This window comes from Pygocentrus nattereri, chromosome 17 (assembly GCF_015220715.1).
Source record: "Pygocentrus nattereri isolate fPygNat1 chromosome 17, fPygNat1.pri, whole genome shotgun sequence".
NCBI classification, from domain to species: domain Eukaryota; kingdom Metazoa; phylum Chordata; class Actinopteri; order Characiformes; family Serrasalmidae; genus Pygocentrus; species Pygocentrus nattereri.
This window is the reverse complement of record NC_051227.1, coordinates 23,864,322-23,885,243: the sequence shown is the minus strand read 5'-3', so window position 1 is coordinate 23,885,243 and position 20,922 is coordinate 23,864,322. Positions and strand designations below refer to the sequence as shown.

Sequence of the window (20,922 nt, the reverse complement as noted above, 5' to 3'; positions counted from 1 at the left end):
TGTGGGACCACAACTGTTTCCACGGAGGTTAATTTTGCTATTGAAACTGCATTAATATCGCTCTTGTTGAAAAAAGGAAAAGACCTGTTAAAATGTACAAGTTACAGGCCTATCTCTTGTATTTGTAGCGATGTCAAATGATTTTCTAAGGTTCTCTCTTTACGGTTGGAAACCATGGTAACTGCTTTAATAAGGGAAGATCAAACTGGGTTCATAAAGGGACATTCTTTCCTCAGATAATATCCGGAGTTAATTTCATATTTTGGACGCTGCACCTACATTTCCTAGCTCTTGTGCAGTGCTCTCTTTTGGATGCGGAGAAAGCCTTTGACAGGCTTGAACGTACAACCTGTATTTCAATATTTCAGTGTTGCTGTGAACAATATAATTCGTCTGCAGTATCAGTATTAACCAACAGTGTAATATCTGCTGCATTTCAGCTAGAGCGCGGGACCAAACAAGAGTCCAGTCTCTCCCTATTTATTCTGACTTTAGAACCGTTAGCACAAGCTATTCAACACTCTTTTATTTATCACAGCAACTTTATTTTACTTTATGCATCTGTTTTTAGACAACATGGGTATCTCCCTTCAACTTGTAATGAAGGAATTTGATGTTGTTAATATCATTTCAGGGTTGAAGAGCAGTTGGTCTAAATCAGTTATAATGCCACTAAATAAACTGCAAAACTGCTACTATCCCTTCAGTAATTCCAGTTAAGGATTCATTCACCTACCTTGGCATTGATATTTATCCTGATATCTATAAATCAGCCAGAGAAGACTATATTGGTACACTAAGTAGGATCAAGCATGATATGAAAATTGGAATAGCCTTAAAGTGTCCTTCTAAGGTCAAATTGTAACAGTCAAGATGAATGTGTTGCCCTAGCTGAACTTCCTGTTTTTTAAGCTACCACTCCCCCTCCCCCAAAATATTTTGCTGATATTGATTGCAGCTGCCAAAACCATTGGGTGGCTTAGTTATACCAAATTTTAAATCTTGCTTTGTCTTTTCAGATAAGAGCATTGTGGTACTGGCTTGACATAGAGTACAGAATCCCATGGAGGACTATTGAATCTTCCTTAGTAAGGCCACACCGATTACAAGATTTTATTTATAAGTACTGGTTCTAAAAATTTAGATTTGAAATTCGGCAGTATTTTTGCACATTCCCTCAAGGTCTGGGCCCATATGGAAAGATTAATGAAGGTCCTTTCAGACTTTGTCATTCTACTCCATTATGGCATAATTACAACCTCTTTAGAGGTGCACAACCTTTTCTTCAACCTTCTTGGTCTTCTAGGGTTAATGTTAATGTTTGTGGTGATCTTTATGGCGATGAGGGTTTTCCCTCTTTTTAGACCTTAAAGATTACATTTTGTTTCTTTGCTTCTATGTACTTTGTATATTTGCAATTAAAATCAGTACTTAAAGTCTATGTGGTTCCTTAGGGCTTTCATATAGCTGCTCATCCTATGGTGGATTGGACCAAACCATATATGCCCTCCAAAGGATGTGTAGCTAGGTCCTATTGTAAGTTGATTGAATCTACTATGAAACCTCTTTCTGTTACTGCATTATGGAGCAGGGAGCTTGCTGCCTTAAATTATACTCCAGAATGGGGAGCTGTTTGGTCTAATCTTAGCAGAACATCCAAAAATCTAGCACATGAATTTATTTCAAGGTATTTTATAGAGCATACCTTGCACTGTATATTGTATATACTGTATATACTGAGATTTCAAATGAAGCCCCAAACTACCCATTATTGTCATATATGTACTAACACTGCTCCTAGTACAGTTTTACTCATGTTCTGGGAATGTCCCTTGGTTGAAAAATTCTGGAAATATATAAATTGAGTGTTGTCTGATTTACTAGAAATTGAATATAATTATGACCCATGTTTGTGTCTCCTGAATGACAAGTTCAATATAGGGTAAAAGGCTATACAGAGTAAACTATTGTTTTCTGGATTTACTGCTGCTAAGAAGACAATCCTACAAAACAGGATCACACCTGGACTTCACTTGGAATCATTCTGGGCTGTTAATGTAATTGTAAATAGCAAAACTTGAATGTACTGTAGTGCGACTTAACCATGCTAAGCCCATGAGTGTTGAAACATGGCAGACTTTTGTGTCACGTATTCTGAATTTCCTGCAAGGTATACAGCGAATATGGACACTTCCTCCATCCTGTCCTCTGAAATTACAGCTAATGTAAAACATTAGCTGTAATTTCTAATGGGTTAATGGTGCAATAATTTTGTTAAGCCCATTGAATTAAAGCTGATAGTCTCCACTTCAGTCACATCTTGATTGCTTCATTGCAAATCCATTGTGGTGGTGTATAGAGACAAAAATGCCAAAATTGTGTCACTGGCCAAATACTTATGGACTTTACTGTTCAGTCAGCACAAAATACATCAAGCCTTTCACCTCCCATGTAGTGAGTTGAACTCTGAGGCAAGTTAGTCCAGTTTGTTGTCGGAGCAGCAAACCTTAGAATGTGGTGAGTTAAAGAGAGAAAAGGGGTAGAAGGGAAGGTCTCTCTTTGTCAGCCAACAGTGTAGCATATGTGCACTGCCTATAACGCCCCTGCTTGGCCAGCTGATTAAGGTAACGTGGTCTTGCAGTTTGGGCCTAAATATTTACGGCAATCTAGCGGCATCTGACACTCGTAGGTGAAAGCTCAAGTGTTAGAGATGCACATTGAATGGTACATGATTCGTTCATCAAGGTACAAACAGTGTAAACTTTCCCTCAAAGGTACAACAGTGGTTTTAAGGTCCAGTTGTGCACCTTATATAAGTATTTCCTAGTGGGGAAAAAAAAAAAAAAAAAAAAAAAAAATATATATATATATATATATATATATATATATATATATATATATATATATATATATATATATATATATATTTTTTTTTTTTTTTTTTTTTTTTTTTTTTTATAAACTATTTTTTTAAAAACAGAACCATTGGATAAAAAGCCTGGAGGTGAGACAGAGGGTGTGGAGCCAATACATCTTAGAAAATATTATTTCAGTGGATTATGGTGCAGTTATGTTCCATGAGTAAAGGTACTGAGATGTACCCGTGAGGGTACCACCACAGTGACAAGAAGGGTACTGCCCCAGTGACAGTGTCGTACCTTTTTTTCTGAGACTGTACTGTTTTTGCTTGACTCAAGCTTAAATGCTCTCTCCTTCATCTCATTTGGGTTAGAAAGCAGTTTTCACATCTGTCCATATGTTGTTCATTTCACTTTTTTGCAAATAAACTATTTCAGATTTACTTCAGTTGTTAAATATGGTTATTTTAAAAGTGAAGGGACATCCTAGAATAACACACCACTGTTGATCTACAAAATTAATTTACTTAAGAATCCAAAATACAAAACAAATGTAAAAAACAACATAAATACACTATATTAGACTCTATGGATGTGCACTGTTACTTAAGAACATGATCATACTGCCGAGGATGCATCGTAATGGATGTGGCTAAGAAGTCAGGGGATAGCACAACTATATGCACAACATCCTGTTTAACTTTCAGTGCACTGTTTGAGTGTGGAAGCCATGATTTTATGACCTATGCCAGTGGTGTCCAATCCACATGATCACTTATTTGAAGACTCACTAATTGATTAAGCACATTGAATCAGGTGTGCTTTGCATGTTTGGCATGAAAACCTGAAGCCACTCCAGCCCTTTGCAGACAAGATTGGACACCACTGGCCTGGTCAGTTCCTCATCTAGCACAGCATCAGTGCTGTCACCTAAAAAGTTGAGCCTACAGCTCTACATTATATAAAATATGTTGTATAAACTTGGTTTATTTTATTTATTTTCCTTCTCTGCAGTTAACTGGACATTATTACAACCCTTATGGATACTCAAATATCAGAATTTGTCAAAAACCTTAATTATACTGTAATATAAATATTTGCCCATATTGTCCCACTGCTATAGCATTACTGTTATCATAGGACTTTTATCATGAATGATTATGCTTCTTCCACGTTACAGAGTGAGTTATTTTTGTTTGTTTCTTCATCCTGCCAGAACCAGATTGAACTGCGCTGGCACATAATGGATGTTCTTTGCCCTGAGATTAGCTTCTCTCTCTCTCTCCCTGCCTTTAGGAGTGGTTTCTTGGCAAACCACTACACGATGATGAATCCACCATCATCCACCATTATGCCTTTGCAGAGAACCCTTCTTCCTTCAAGTACCCAGACTTCTCTGCAGGATGGGCTCTTAGCATTCCCCTCATCAACAGGTCTGACCTCAGCACACCGCCTTGTAAACCAGCACCACATCGATCATTCTTTTCCTTTGTGTTCTGGGCTTTTGGAACAGTGGTAATAGGTTTTACCTGTGTCTGTATCTGTAATTATTAGTCTAAAGCAGCAATTACTATCACAAATAGCCCCATTTTCACCTCATCTCTCTTGCTAATTAAAAGCCAAAATTGCAGATATTCTTTAACACAAGTATTGACTAATTTAATAATATATATGTTTTATGTACTCTTCTCCCCTAATAATGGGATTTTTCATAGCTGGCATCACATTTTTATGAGAATAAAGTCTAATGCAAAAGTTTAAAGGAACATCCTTGGCCAACTTACTTGTTTTGTTACTTTACTAAATATAAGGGAGCCTTGGAAGAGAAAAGCGAATTAATTTATAAGTAATTTGTATTTGTGTAGCATATTCAGCATAAAAGCTGTGCTTTGCATTGTCCCAATCTAATGCTCAAGCTACAAATTAACATGCTAGTCATGATTCATTAGTGGGAAAAATGTGACGTAAAGCCACTCCTTTATTTGCAGTGGTCTTTTGCAGATGATTAATAAACTCTTAACAGAGTATCAGTAACACATCAACAACATATCAGTGAAGCAGCAGTAGTGAAGCATCTGAATACACTGAAGTAAATATCATGTAGATGTTTTGTTGATACATTACTTACATTACCTTACATTAGACAATAGAACCTAATCCTAACCCTGGCCTTAATCCTAAACCTAACCTTAACCTCAGCCCAAAACCTAATCCTAACTCTAACTTTACCCAACCTTACCCAAAACCTAATCCTAACCCTCACCCTGGCCCTAATCCTAATCCCAATCTTAACCTCTCAACAATGCAATACAATATGAGATGCTGCAGTGCAGTTCAGTATGACATGTTTATTATTACATCCCTAATAGGTTGTGCTTTTATACTAAGGTGAATTGCCATCTGAATGAGTGTGCAAACAGTGGCTTGCAGTCGAATAGCTCCCGCTTGTGGCGAGACATCAGACTGCTATACATGAGCGAGTGAATAACTTCTAAAGCCATGTCCACGTTTTAAATGTATAAAAGGTGTTTTGTCATGGTTATAATGAATCTGCTATGGAATTCAGCTATAGATGACTGTGGGAAACCATGAAATATTATATTTATGGAACTTAACAACTCATTTGAACCATCAGAGCACTTAGACTGAACTTACAAACCAGCAAAACAATGCAAAATTGACTTTATTGAAACCGACTGGCTTATAAATGCCTTGTAAAAATCCAACAGTAAACACTAATACAATACTACATGTACATATTATTTATTTTATTTAGCAGCATGTTAAAAATTTAATTGGTCCTCTCCAGCTCTGTTAGTTTTCATTCCCAAAATGGCAATCATTACCATTTAATCAACATCATCGGCTTACTTGCAAGTCATTGCTGAGATTTGAGTATAATGCTTTACTGCATCCAACAATAAAGGCAGCATGGAGCTGCTTTTAGACAGCAATAAAAAAAAACACAGTAACAGAAAACTCCAGTTCCACATGCTGATCTATTTAACGACTACTCTGGGAGCAGACTTTACTGGAATAAAGGGGCAATGACAAAGTCTCTGAATGCAGTTGTGATTAAATATTGGGTAGGATATGGCTAACTGGTCATTTTCTCATTTCAGGCTTGCAAATAAGGTGCAGCAGGAGCCTTTAAAGTCAGACTTCACCATAGACCTGAAACACGAGGTAAGCAAACCATGATTACTTTTGCTAATGACCTGTGTATTTGTTTGTTAGTTAGTAAGTTTTAAATTCACCTTTAAGCTCTTTATTTCACTGATGAAGCCTCTTCTTCAGTCACAACAGTGGCTGCATTTGTGTTTTATTGTTCATGAGCCGTCATTATTGGGGAAAAATGTGACCTAAAGCCTGTTTTTTCTTTTTTGAGTAAATTTAAGCAACTGCAAGGTATGGGACAAAACACTTCACTTGGAGTGGTCCTTTGTAGAGGATTAATTTACTCTTACTCTTAGCAGAGTATCTGAATAAACTGAAGTAAATGTCTTGTTCTGTTGATACATTACCTAGATGTATTGTTAATATGTTACTTCCATTACACAAAACCTAACCTTACCCAGCCTTGTCTAAACCCAACCTTAACACTGGCCTTAATTCTAACCCTAACCTTAACCTCAACCCAGAACGTAATCCTAACCCTAACCTTACCCAACTGTACCCAGAACCTAACCCTGGTCCTAATTGTAACCCTCACCCTGGCCCTAAACCTAACCCCAATCTTAACCTCAACCCAAAACCTAATCCTAATCCTCATGTGTTTTTGACATGTTACTGACAGTCCATTGAGCGTTTGTTTCATCTAAAAAGTTTCACCGTACATCATCAGCATTTATTTATGGTGAAATTTAGAACCATTGGTGGAATTCCCCTTAACCTCCTCTTTGATGATATGTCAGATTCAACACAGTCGCGGTCGCCTTTGTTTCTTGGGTCATTTGTGGGCTGGTGATTAGGGAACCAGCCCTGTGACCAGATGGTTGACGGTTCGATCCCCTCAGCTGACGTTCAATCCCCTCAGCTGCCTTGAGCAAGGCACCTAACCCCCAATTGCTATCCGGGCAAGTGTACTCACTGCCCCCTAGTGTGTATTCACTAGTGTGCATGTATGTGTCTATAGTCTTTCTGTTCTTTTCTAAGTACAGAAGTACAGAGAAACACAATCAAAATTAAAAAGAAAATTCAATAAAGTTTCATTTTCTAAAAATGTAATTTTATTACATTTTTTTGTTATTTTTACTCAATAGTTCTTCAGTTATTTTTTTATTTAATCTAAACAGCCCAACTGCAGTATGATTGATAATACCTGGAACGCACAATAAAAATTTCTGAAAAAGGTCTGTTTTTTGCCAATTACCTGTTCACATGTTTTTTAAGGCAGATGTTTTTTGTCACTTATATTAAGCCTAAAATTGTCACTTGTTCATCTTGGAAATACACATATGCATGTGTATTTAAGGAGCGAGAGGGGGGTCACAGCAAGAAGTTTCATTTCTGAGAGGGTACAAGATTGGGAGCTAGTGCTTTAAGCTCATGAGGCTTGTGTGTTTTTTCAAGCATGTGATAATTGTTTTAATAAAGACTGTCGCGCTTCCATTCTTTTTCGGAGGCTTTACATCCCTTCGGCTCCCCTTTGTGAAATCGTCAGTCACGTTGCAGAGCTGGGGACATTTTGTATCTTCAGCTCAACTCTATCCCTCTTTATTTTCTCCTTGTGTGCTGAGCCTCTCTCTTAAAAGGCTTTTTCCTCCCCTGTTTATCCTCAGGTCTCTGTTGGAAACTTAATCATATTCATAGCATGTTTCTCTGTCTCTCTCTCTCTCTCTCTCTCTCTCTCTCTCTCTCTCTCTCTCACTCTCTGAGAGAACTGTCTCTCATTGCTTGTCATTCTGATATTCACCTTTTTATATATTTATATATTCTCACGTCATTGTATATGAAACGTCTCTGAACTGTCAGAGAATTTTTCTCTCGGTTGCATCTCTTACAGCGTTTGGTAGAAAAAACTGGATGACTGTTTGAATTAAAGATACGCTCTGTAGTCATATCAGACTAACCCTCAGCTTGGGGGTTTATACACTTAAACGTCCTATGAATAAATTAATTCATCTGCTTTTAATTTGATAATACATGTCAATTTGGCAAAAGAATGATGATTTGGAATTAAAGCCAGTCCTGCTGTGATGCCTCAGGATGCTACTGATTGGTCGAGTGCAGTTAGAAGCTGGTTTCATTCCGCAGTCTTTCAGATGTGAGTTCCAACATTAGAATAACTGGCATGAAATGAAAAGGATGTCATTCAAAACTTTCATTCCAAGGTTCTGTCCATTTATAACCGTTTTAAATTTATAAATAAATATAATATAAATATCTGAAACAGTGTCACTTTATTTTGCCATTTTATTACAAATACAAGGAGTTTTTTTTTACCCGATTTTCTCCCCTATTTAGTCATCTCCAATTCCCCTGCTAGATAGGACTCCCTCAAACACACAATGCTACCAACACTAGGAGGGTGAAGGCTAGCACAGGCTTCCTCTGAAACCTGTGAAACCAGCCACTGCTTCCTTTTGAGCTGCTGCTCACACAATGTCACAGCACAGCCGAACGCACTCGGAGGAAAGCACCAACTGCCAGATCTGTTACGTCAGCTGACAGATGCCTGCACTGACTAGCATTGCATTGAGTGATGGGAAGAGAAGGTGCGCCGTCCTACCCACCCAGAGAGTGAGGCCAATTCTTGGACTCCTGTAGCAGACGGACGGCTGTAGCATCACCAGACATAGAACTCGCGATCTCCTGATAATAGAGCCAGCGCTTAGATGGAATAATAAGAATGAATAATAAAGAGCCAGTGTCAAAGGAGATAAAGAGAAAATCTGTGGATATTAAAATCTATTAAAAATACACCAATCATGCATATCAGGCCTTTTACCCTGTTCTTCAGTGGTCAGGACCCCCATGGACCCTCACAGAGCAGGTACTATTTGGGTGGTGAATCATTCTCAGCACTGCAGTAACACTGACGTGGTGCTGGTGTGTTAGAGTGTGTTGTGCTGGTACGTGTGGATCAGACACAGCAGTGCTGCTGGAGTTTTAAACACTATGTCCACTCACTGTCCACTCTAATAGATGCACCTGTTGTTAAGATAAGATAAGATAATCCTTTATTAGTCCCACAGCGGGGAAATTCACAAGAAAAAGTAGGAAAACACGAAAACACGAAATTATGCCTGATTGGTGTATTCTATAAGTGTTATATACAGAAAAATATTAAATAATATATGCATTTGTAAAAATGAATATCTGTTCAGTTATGCAAATGAGTTTTACTGTAATACAGTAAGGAGGTTTGTTTGGTTTCAGTTTAAAGTGTGAGGTGTTCCCTGTGGTTGATGAGCTCTATAGCTCTGAGGAAAAAGCTGTTAGCATGTCTGGCTGTGCTGGCTTTAATGGACCTGAGTGTTCCACCAGCAGAGAAATGGCTGGAAGAGGTGATGCACAAGATGAGCGAGAAAGAAGAACAGTTGATGTTTAGTAGTGATGTTATTCACATTTTATTGTATTAAATTGTCACACATGTACACACATTATCTAAGCTGCTTAAGCTCTTGGGTTGCGGGGAGAACTGGAGACTGCATTATTATCTTTACTTTTCTATTTTTAGTGTTTGTTTTAGTTGGGTTAGCCAGTTTGCAAACTGCAGTGCTAGCTCCTTGGCTAAGTGCATTTGAACACAAGTATACGTATAGCATAGTACATGCACAAAGGCACTTCAGTGTGCTGTACATAACTAAAAGCAAATGGACAATTAAAGACACAGTACTTTAGAGTGAAAACGCAATAGAAGACAAAGATCTCATAAAACATTAAGAATGGAGTGCAAGTTATAGAGCTCAGTGAAAGAGACATGGTTTTAACTTGAATGTAAAATTTGCTATATTTGGGGCAAATCTAAGATCTTCCAGCTGTTTGTTCCAGTTATATGTTGCATAACAGCTGATCGCCACTGTCATATCAAAACCTTGTATCTCCATTTTTGTCGTTTTTCATTTTTGACATAATTTGAAAATTCCCATTGTTCTTTACATTGTGTGTAAATGTCATGATGGATGGACCAAAAGAAATGGCCCAAAATGACCTGGAAAAAAGTTTGGTTCCCTTGACTTACATTACAAGTAAAGTAGTTTTTTTCCTTTTCCTGTAAAGTTACCATTTTGGAGATATGAGGTGTTTGTTCTGACAACAGCGTAATGCTGCTTTACTATGCTTAGTTTGGAGCCCACTGATCCAAGCGACTTACTCTGTAATCTTTAAGTATATGAGACTAAACTACTGAGTGATTTATAGACCACTCACAGCACTTTTCTGTAACTACATGAAAGCCATTGTAAAGATTTAAGAACTGTGTTTCTACTGTTAGTGTTTAGAGACTCAGCTGCTTTACTAACTGCACCTAAGAGAACAGATTTGAACTACAAATGTCTAGTGTGACTGCAGCTTAAAACTTTGGCACAGTTGTGTATATGTCCAGAAGATTAGTGTATTCTATATTTACATAATAAGTTATAATATTCAAAGTCAACTTTATTGAATCAGCATCTTCAGGTTGATGAATTACTCTGTAAAATATTTCCAGAGTGGTGAATCACTGTCACTGATGTTAAGCACATCCTGTTGTTGTAGGTGGCGTTGTATATCTGGGATGAAGGTAAAGGGCCAAGGCTGACTGCGGTTCCGGAGCTGTGTACACTGCCAGAGAATTCCCCCACAGCCCAGCACTGCGCCACCGCCGTTAGCACGCACTCACCACTGTGTGTAGGTAACCGCAACACCTGGCAACCACAGCCAGCATATCTTGCACCAGCATGGCCACTACTATACAGGACTGGTTGCTCAAAGTAACTCAGTGCTGACTGTAGAGGCTCAATATCAAACCCCAAAATAACAAATTAGTGCATTCTTTATTGAATAATGTTGTAATCAGTTATAACATTCAATTTAGGTAACTGCAACACCTGGCAACCACAGCCAGCACATCTTGCACCAGCACGGCCACTACTGTGCAGGACAAGTTGCTCAAGGCTGCTCACTGTAGAGGCTCAATATCAAACCCAAAAGTAAAAAATAAATTTTTCTTTATGAAATTTCGAAAGTTCAGGGTTTGATCCCAATTTCTTACATCCTTTCCTAGTGTGTTTAGCTTTAATATCACTATCTTAAATATGGAACAATTACAGATTTATGCGTGCCACTTGAAAGGTCTATGGCTATTTTTCCATAAACTTTATCCATATATTTTTGTCACATATATCAATACAAAAATGCTTACATTAACAGTTTTGTAGCCAGAGAGAACAGGCAGCTCCAGAGTGAGGTTGGAATGATGAAGTGGCAGTTTTCTTTAACTTTGTGCAAGATCAGGGATGTGCTTTTGCCAGGATAAGATTTTTTTTGTTTGTTTTTTTAATGGGACTCTTTGGAGATTCCTTGAGGTATGCTGAATTCTCTGGGATGATCCATGTCCCACTCTCATCTTACTGCTTCCCTCAGGTTGCTCTTATCAGTTTCTGGATTTGGAATGCTATTGTCTTCACTTGACTTCCACTTTTCATTCTTCATTATTGTCTTCATTTGAATACTGCTCTGCATTCTCAGTCATAGAGTTGAACCTTGCTTAATTCATCTTCACAGATGGAGGAATAAATTAATCCAAAGCTTGTGATCTACTAATTTGGTCCATCTGCAAATTTACCCTTTCAGGCAGTGCATGCGTTTAGTGTCTTTCCAAAACTATAGTGAAATTTGTAACATTTCTCTTTTTACTGGGCTAATGTAACGTACTGGGCTTCCTAAGAAAACAATAATAAAATAATATGTTTTTAAGGCTCTAAATTACCTTAAAGCACCGTTTACATCACAGAGTCAGATCTTAGATCTACAGATATTGACCTTCTGCAAACACCATCCGTAAACTACAGAAAATGTGGAAAGGCTCTTTGTTATTCAGCTTCTAAACTGTGGAACTCAATTAATCTTTTACTGGATAGTCAAGCTCTGTTCAAACTTTTAAGAAACTTTTAAAAACGTATCTCTTTAACCTAGCATATAATTAAAAATCTGCATCTCTTGGTGTTCCTCTTGCAATTTGATGTTATTTTTTTTATAGAATTTTAAATTACCCATAATTTCTTGTATTACTGTTAAGCTTTATCACCTGTCTGTAAAGCACTTTGAGCTGCCACCAGCATGAGATTAATATTATTAATATTATTATTATGTCTTATAACTTTTCCTCCTCTTGTGATGTTACTTTAAAGGGCCCATTTGGGGAAAAACTGAGTTTTCCTCACATTTAATTACAGACTATAGTCTGTTGCCCAAATGCAGTCACTCCTTTTTGCCAGTCATTAACATCCATTTTGCAACCCATTTTCCACACATTGAATGAGGCATTCACTGCCCTGTACCATCTTTTCTCAATCTATGAATTCCGTCACACAGATCATCCACTGAAATTACTATCACCTTAAACAAGCAAGGTGACTAATTTATTATCATCAGTTTATTTGCCACCCTTCCTTCTTGTGTATTTCTGCACATTTGTGGCACTAAATGTAGTATAAGACAAAAAGAACATGAGGAAACACAAAATAGTTTTTTAATGATTATCGCATTTATTGAATGAAAAACATTTTGCAACACCTATTTCACCCATTTGCCACCCTTAGCAGCAATAAATGCAACTAATGACTGTAGCTTGACCAGCTGGACTGTAGCTTGACCACAGGCTAAAGGCTGAATAGACATACTACACCTACGCTTGGGACGCAAAAACAACAGCGTAGTAGCACCTTACTAACCGCCTGGGATACCATAAGTGTCCTAGCAACACCTTAGCAACCATTGTGGATTGACCAAAACCTGCTTTTACAGAATCACAAAAATTTCAAGATTTGAAACTGCTGGTCATTGGGCTGCACATTTTTAAACTTTAGTTTTAATGTTTACCCTTTAAATAAAATCATCAGTATATAAACATTGTTTCCAAAACATGCCATTAACTTTCCCATACCTTACATTCCAGACATTGAAGGGAAGTTCCAAAAAAGCCTGAATTCATTGTTTCTGGGATGTTATGAAAACAAATGTATTTGTATTTATATCTGCTCATTCAGTTTACAGCAGTTTAGGCCTGCCCACTCACCCTGAAGTTATAAGCAGTGTTTCAGTCTGAATAGCACAACACAGGGAAGCCACTCTGAACAGAGATCATTTACATATATCAGTCTTAAAGAAAGAATAACAAACACAGCCTGTTTTTTAAAACTCTAAGGGATACAGAGAGATTGGAAATTGATATACATTGTTAGAATTATGACTGTTTAAGATATATAAAACCATGAAAATGTATTAAGCCTTTTAATAGGTATAGACATCATGGAAGGATATGCCAATTTATTTTAGCTCAAAAACACAAATTCAAGCAAAAAATGTCGAGAGTTTCAAGCTGCTTGGTGTTTTATGGTGCTGTAGTTCTGCTGAGAATTCATTACACTATAATTACTAATTCACATTCAAGCTCAGAGCTGCTGCCTGAGACTGGTCATTCAGGGAGATGAGATCACCCTCCCATCACTAAGTGGAAGATCGCTAATGGTCTCTCTAGCTTTTATTGCTGCGCAATAGAAAGTACTTTGCCTCTCATTATTTGCCTTTCTCTTCTATCTTCTAATCCTCTTTTCCTGAACAGTGATTACCATAAATCTCAGGGAAGAAATACATTTATCAAGTCAACTGCTCTTATCTTATTCCACTGACCTGTAACTGTGCTTCCTTTAAGCATTTAACTCTGCAATTATGCAGTGTTTTTTTTTTTTTTTTGTAATACATTTGTTATTGTAACACATTTAATAGAAACAGTAATATCTTCTTCTATATTCCTTACTTTAATACTTACTGCAAAACTTTACACTATTTCCCATCTCTTAAGCCAAATGTAGTCAATTAGCCAAAATATGTTTGGTGTCAGACGTTTGCTGCTTTAGTTCTGCTGCAGCTATGCAGTTGTAGCTATCAAGTAATGGAAGCATATACCCCCACCAATTAGCATTGTACATTGTACAGCATGCACATCTGTTTGAAATTACTTAACTTGTCAACATTTTATGATGCAAAAAGGGACAAAGTTAAAAGTTTTAAGTGGCCTAGTCAAAAATCTGACTTGACCCCCTGTTGAGATGCTGTGACAGGATCCTAAACATGGGTAGATTGTGCTTGAAAGCCCTCACATTTCATAGCGGTACTTCCGGGTTGCGAGAGACACGCTGGCGCGTTTGGCTGCCGCTTCTCCCCTGTTAAATTTATGTTGAATTAGGTTTAGTTTTTGTTTTAGTTTTTTAGGTTATTTTTAAGTTAAAATTCTACTCGTATTGCTCACCCTGGATTAGGATCTTGTACTCTGTGGGCGACATTTGTTCCCTTGGGTTTGTTTCGTCTGATCTTTTCACCTGTGGCGTGGGCCGGCACCGGTGTTAACACTTGGATTACTCGCCCCTGTCCTGACTCTGCTCGTGCTGCTGGGATTGCCCACTGGACTTCGGGAAGCATTGCTGGCCCGGCGTCTCTGTTTTGGCTCTTACAGATCGTCTGATCTTTTCACCTGTGGCGTGGGCCGGCACCGGTACTTGATTACCCGCCCCTGTCCTGACTTTGCTTGCGCTGTGGGGATTGCCCACTGGATTTCGGGAATCATTGCTGGCCCGGCGTCGCTGTTTTGGCTCTTACAGACCGTTTGATCTCTTCACCTGTGGCGTGGGCCGGCACCGGTGTCAACATTTGGATTACCCGCCCCTGTCCTGACTCTGCTCGCGCTGTTGGGATTGCCCACTGGATTTCGGGAATCATTGCTGGCCCGGCGTCTCTGTTTTGGCTCTTATGGAGGCTTCCAGCATGGCAGTAAGGACATTAAGGTACTCTTTTATTGAACTATATGTTCTACAAAACACTCGGTGTAAACCCCCGGACTCGCTTTATCATCTTCGCAACCTCGGCATTTTGCGGAGACCTAAATACTCTCACCGTGGTTCAGGCCGGACTTTTATGTATAAGCAGCACGCGAATACTATTTCTACACTCTGGACCTCATGTCGTCGTACGATTGCTATGGGAATATCTACTCGAGCTAGTGGTCGGATACTGCACTACGTTAAAACCGTAAATCTGCCTGCTTTGAACACTGATTTTAATGTTAACTGTGCTTTACTGAATGTGCGCTCCCTTAATAATAAAGCACCACTCATTGCTGATGCTATTGTGGAGCGCAATATTGACCTGCTGTGCTTAACAGAAACTTGGCAGCAACCCAATGATTATTTTGCGCTGAATCAAACTTTACCAGCGGGCTTCTTATATGTATGTCAACCACGTTTAACAGGTCGGGGTGGGGGACTTGCGGTGGTCTACCGATCTAATCTTAAAGTTAGAACGATCCCACTTCCCCCTCTGACCTCATTTGAATGTCTTTCATTGCTCATTACTGCCTCTAGATCTGTTTTAATTCTGCTCATATACCGACCACCGAAAATGTCGCCTGTTTTTATTTCTGAACTCTCTGACATGCTCTCTTCTTTTATACCTGTGTACTCAAATTTGCTGCTGCTTGGTGATTTTAATATTCATGTTGACTCCGAAAGCTGCTCATTTGCCAAAAGTTTTTTAGATCTTCTTAATTGTTTTGACATTGTTCAGAATGTGAATTTTCCTACCCATAACAAAGGTCATGTACTGGACATTGTCTGCTCTACTGGCATAACTCCTACTAACCTGCATGGAGTTGAGCTGTTTATATCTGATCATAAGGCTGTGTTTTTTAATGTTGTTCTACCATGTTTTCAGCGTGGGCAGCGCAATTCACGACAGTTCTCATTCAGAAATACAAAAAACATCTCTTCCTCTGTCCTTATGGACATGCTCAGTCAGATTGATCACTCTGACTTTAATAGTGACAATGTAAACCAGCTTGTGACTCACTATGACATTACCCTCTCTGCTATCTTTAATGAATTGGCACCATTAAAGACTCGCAAAGTATCTTTCACCCAGTCTGCCCCCTGGTTTACACCAGAGTTGCGCAAGCTAAAGTCTGCTGGTCGTCTGCTTGAGCGTCGCTGGAGGAGAACTGGCATGATGGTGCATGCCCTCGCTTATAAGGATCATGTTGGTTACTATAAAGAGGAGCTGCAAAAAGCAAAAACACTTTATTTTTCAAATGTCATTCAGTGCTCCACTGATAATCTGCGAGGTCTTTTTCAAACAGTTAATAAGCTGATCCGCCCTCTGAATTGTTTTCCTTTAACACCTTCGGCTGATCTCTGTTCAAAGTTTATTAATTTTTTTAATCTGAAAATCGACTCTATTTACTCTCAGTTTGCTTTTACGCGGCCTATATTGAATCATCAATCTCTCTCTGTTCAATTCTCTGGTAGTTGCCTTTCTAATTTTTCTACTGTTAATGAGAGTTTTGTTGGTGAGCTTATTATGAAATCTAGAGCCACTACATGTCAGTTAGACCCCATTCCAACACAGTGGGTGAAATCTTGTCTCCCTGCTATTTGTCCCCTTATCACCAAGGTCATAAATGCATCACTCACTGCAGGCTTGGTCCCTCCCTGTTTGAAATTAGCTGCTGTTACTCCTGTGCTAAAAAAACCTGGCCTTGACCCTGAGAATTTTGCTAACTTTAGGCCCATTTCTAATCTTCCACTCCTGGCCAAAGTATTAGAGCGAACGGTTGCTTCTCAGCTACACGAACATCTGGAATCGAATGATTTGTACGAAGTGTTCCAGTCTGGTTTCAGGAGGAACCATAGCACAGAAACGACTCTACTCAGAGTTGTGAATGATTTGTTATTAGCTGCTGACCAGGGGATGCTAAATGTATTGATTCTTTTAGACCTGACTGCTGCGTTTGATACTGTTTGCCATAACCTGCTACTTACCAGGCTTGAGACACTTATAGGTATAAGTGGCACCGCTCTTTCCTGGTTTAAGTCCTACCTATCTGATAGGCAGCAGTTTGTTTCTATTGGTGGCTACAAGTCTGATTTGTGTGCGCTGTCCCGTGGTGTCCCCCAGGGATCTGTACTTGGCCCTCTACTTTTCATTTTATATATGCTTCCACTTGGCAACATCATTAGAAGGCATGGGCTCCAGTTTCACTGCTTTGCGGACGATGTGCAGATCTATGTTTACTCTAAACCATCTCATACCTGTCCGCCTGCTGTGCTAAGTGACTGTTTACTTGATGTACGTGCCTGGCTGGTTGAAAACTTTCTAAGCCTTAATGGTACTAAAACTGAGGCCATACTGATTTCCTCTCCTGCTACTGCCAGAAAGCTCAGTAGCCTTGCTTTCTCTATACCAGGGTTTGTTGTCTCCTCCTCTGCTCAGGTTCGAAATCTGGGTGTAATTTTTGACACAACACTGTCGTTCGAACCCCACATAAAAAATGTCTGCAAAACAGCCTTTTTTCATTTAAAGAACATTTCCAGAATTCGCCCATTTCTGTCTTCTGCTGCTGCTGAGATCATTACTCATGCATTCGTGACCTCTAGATTAGACTATTGTAATGCAGTGTTGCATGGTCTCCCTACCCGGCTTTTAAACAGACTGCAGTATGTGCAAAACTCTGCTGCTAGGGTGTTGACCCATAAAAGATCTTGGGAACATATTACACCAGTATTGAGGGATCTCCACTGGCTTCCAGTCCAGTTTAGAGTACAGTATAAAATACTGGTAACTGTTTTTAAATCTCTCCATGATCTTGCCCCCACTTATTTGGGTAATCTACTTCAGATGTATGTTCCAACTCGCACTTTACGCTCCTCTTACTCTCATCTCCTAATTGTGCCTTCTACAAAATTCCGTACTCTAGGTGATAGAGCGTTTGGTGTTGCTGGCCCAAAACTCTGGAATGGGCTTCCACTACAGCTCCGTACATCATCATCTCTATCATGTTTTAAAGCCGGTCTTAAAACCTATCTCTTCCAGCTAGCATTTGAGTGAGAATTTCTCTCGAACTTCTATTTATTTTAGTTAAGTCTTTTATTATTGTTTTATTTTTATTGTTGTTATTTTATATATATATTTTTTTTTTTTTTTTTTTTCTTAGTTTATTTTATATATTGTTATAAATCTTAATGTATTATCTGTTTTACTTTTTTTGTATTGTACAGTGTCCTTGGGTCTCTTGAAAGGCGCTTTATAAAATAAAAGTATTATTATTATTATTATTGAAAGCTCTCCGGTGTGTTTGAATTAAAGCAATTCTGCAACAAAGAGTGGGTCAAAATTCCTCCACAGTGGTGTGAAAGACTGATCAGAGGTTATAGGAAGCATTTGATTGCATTTGTTGCTGCTAAGGGTGGCACAACCCAGGGGGCAAATGGGTGAAGTAGGTGTTGCAAAACCTTTTTCCTTCAATAAATGTGATAATCATTCAAAAACTGTTTGGTGTTTCCTCATGTAATTTTTTTGTCTTATACTACATTTTGTATGACTATCTGAAACTATTTAGTGCCACAAATGTACAGAAATACACAAGGAGGAATGGGGGCAAATAAGTTCCCCAAACAATAAATTAGTCACCTTGCTTGTTTAAGGTGATAGTAGTTTCAGTGGATGATCTCTGTGTGACAGGTTTCATAGATTGAGAAAACGTGGCACAGTGCAGTGAATGTCTTGTTTGCATGAGGGCATTAAGGCATGCCAAAGGCCATAGTGTGAAGCAAGTAGCTGAATTTGCAGGTGCATCAGAGCGTACAGTCAAATACCAAGTCTACCAGCATTGGCAAAAATCCTAGTCTACAGGAAATTCTCATCAGAATTGTGGCTGAAAGATGAAACATGATGGACAGGGAATGCCAGTGTGTTTTATGGCTTGTGAATAAAAATCTCTTTGCTTCTAGGAAAGGATTGCTTTTTGAAGTCGACACAGGTTCTTCACAACCAAATTCTAAAAGAACCCTTCACAAGGAACTGCATACCATGAACATATGGAGCAGAGTGGCACGCAAGGGGCCTTTGCTCACTTCTGCTCACAAAGTTACCCACCTACAGTGGGAGAAGAGACACAAAAACTGGACTGTTCATGACTGGAAATGTGTTATCTGGACAGATGAATCTTGTTTCTGCCTGCATGTGGATGATGCTGGGCGTCATGTTCATCGTAGACCTCAGGAAGCCTTCAATGAGGGCTGTGTTCAAGGTGTAGTTCAAGCTGAAGGAGGTTCTGTGATGTTCTGAGGTGTTTTAATTACGTGGAAATGGTTAGTTTGGTTAAGGTCACAGTAAATTTAAACCACAGTGCCTACATTGAGCCAATATCTACTTTGAACCAGGTTTTGCCTTTTGCTCATCATCTTACTCAGGAACATAACATTTCCTAGCCTGCAAAATCCCCAGATTTGAATCCTCTTGAAAATCTGTGGGACTACCTGGAACAACAAGTGACGCACCAGGGAAGACATCTATGAAATCTAGCAGAACTGCACAATTCTTTGATGCAAGAGTGGCTGAACATTGTCACCAACATCCAGAAACGTGTCCAGTCCACGTCAAATCAAATCGCAGCTGTTATTCATGCTTGTCGATGTATTACATCCTATTAGGTACGTTTGTCACAGGTGACTTATTTTTTTGTCCACTTAGCTTATATGCTTATATGCTATAAATATATGCTTGAAACAAGCAAAATAGTGTGACATTGTTTAACTTGACTTGAAAACAAGTACAAAATATATAGATATGTGTTCTTATTAGTCTTATTTTTAAAGCAATCTCAAAATGAATATTGATATACTCAGTAGATTTAAGATGATTTGACTGATTAAGATATCATTTTTGCAGTATAGATTAAACATACATGCTGCACAGAGTTACCTGCTTTGCCTAGCTCTCCACTACATGACTTTACAGGTTATCTCAGTCTGGGCCTGTAACATTTTTCATGCCATCCTCCTCATCACTACTTCCCCTGGTTCTCTGTGCACTCACTGCAAAACCTGTTAACTGCTGAAGCATGACTCTCCTCAAAGTTGACATGATCTCAGCTTTGTTCTCTGCCTCCTTCAGCACCGTGTAATGGCTTGCTGGGATCTTACTCACATACAGAGATATACACATGACACCTTAGATTCCCTTGTTCATGCTAAAGCTTCTTTATTGACTTGAGTAACTGGCATTTCCTGAACGTGATCAAGCTCCTGCTGTCTGCTTCTCTGTTTGTCCCTCTGGGTGTATTTGTGTATGTGTCTCTGTGTTGTGTACAGAAAATTAGGAAAGACACAAAAATGTGGCTTTAGCTACTCTTTTCCAGTAATAATGTTACTTCTGAATGCTGTTGTTGCTTTGATATGTAAATAAATCTATCAAAGCTGAAAATTAGTGATGCACAAAAATGAAAAATCTCTTTTTAAACTATATTTTCATTTTCACTATATCATTTTGTTTATGTTTTAAATAAACAAACTAAACATCAAAAGTCCAAAGTAATAAATAAAATAGATCTTTATTGTTGGTAATGTAGATTTTCAATAAGACAAATTGATGGGACTGAAATAATTACAGTATGTAGGCTACAATATATGCAATGAAATCTAACAACGTCCACAACAGAGAATGGTTGGTCATTCAAAGCAGTTAATTTCATAATTAAGGTGTCTGGATGAAGCCAGCCTAGTGTTCTACATGTTTTTTTTTTTACTAATGATTTCACAGCTTGCAGGCCGTTTGCATAATTGTAGAGCCTATACAAGAATATTTTTTTTGTGCTGCTGGAATTGTTTGTACAATTTTTGTTTTTATTCTAGCAGTTTGTTCCTCCATAGGAAATGAATGGTGGAATGTAGAGAAAGTTTGACTCTAATTGCCACAAATGTCAGAATGGAATCTCACACTGAAACTCATAGACCTTAGCAACCACCAAGAATGCAAAAACAACAGCCAGCAGCATCTTAGTAACCACCTGGGATACCATAACAACAGCCTA

General features: G+C 38.5%; 1 protein-coding gene across 1 annotated transcript in view; it reads left to right on the top strand.

Annotated features, from left to right (window-relative positions):
- The window catches only part of b3glcta (beta 3-glucosyltransferase a), a 219,188-nt gene that overhangs the window by 151,232 nt on the left and 47,034 nt on the right, over positions 1 to 20,922 (top strand). Inside the window, exons 7-9 of the mRNA XM_017708577.2 lie at positions 4,155 to 4,291; positions 5,981 to 6,044; positions 10,560 to 10,691. Of these exons, the coding sequence (XP_017564066.1) occupies positions 4,155 to 4,291; positions 5,981 to 6,044; positions 10,560 to 10,691 (333 nt within the window). The remainder of the gene's footprint in view (positions 1 to 4,154; positions 4,292 to 5,980; positions 6,045 to 10,559; positions 10,692 to 20,922) is intronic.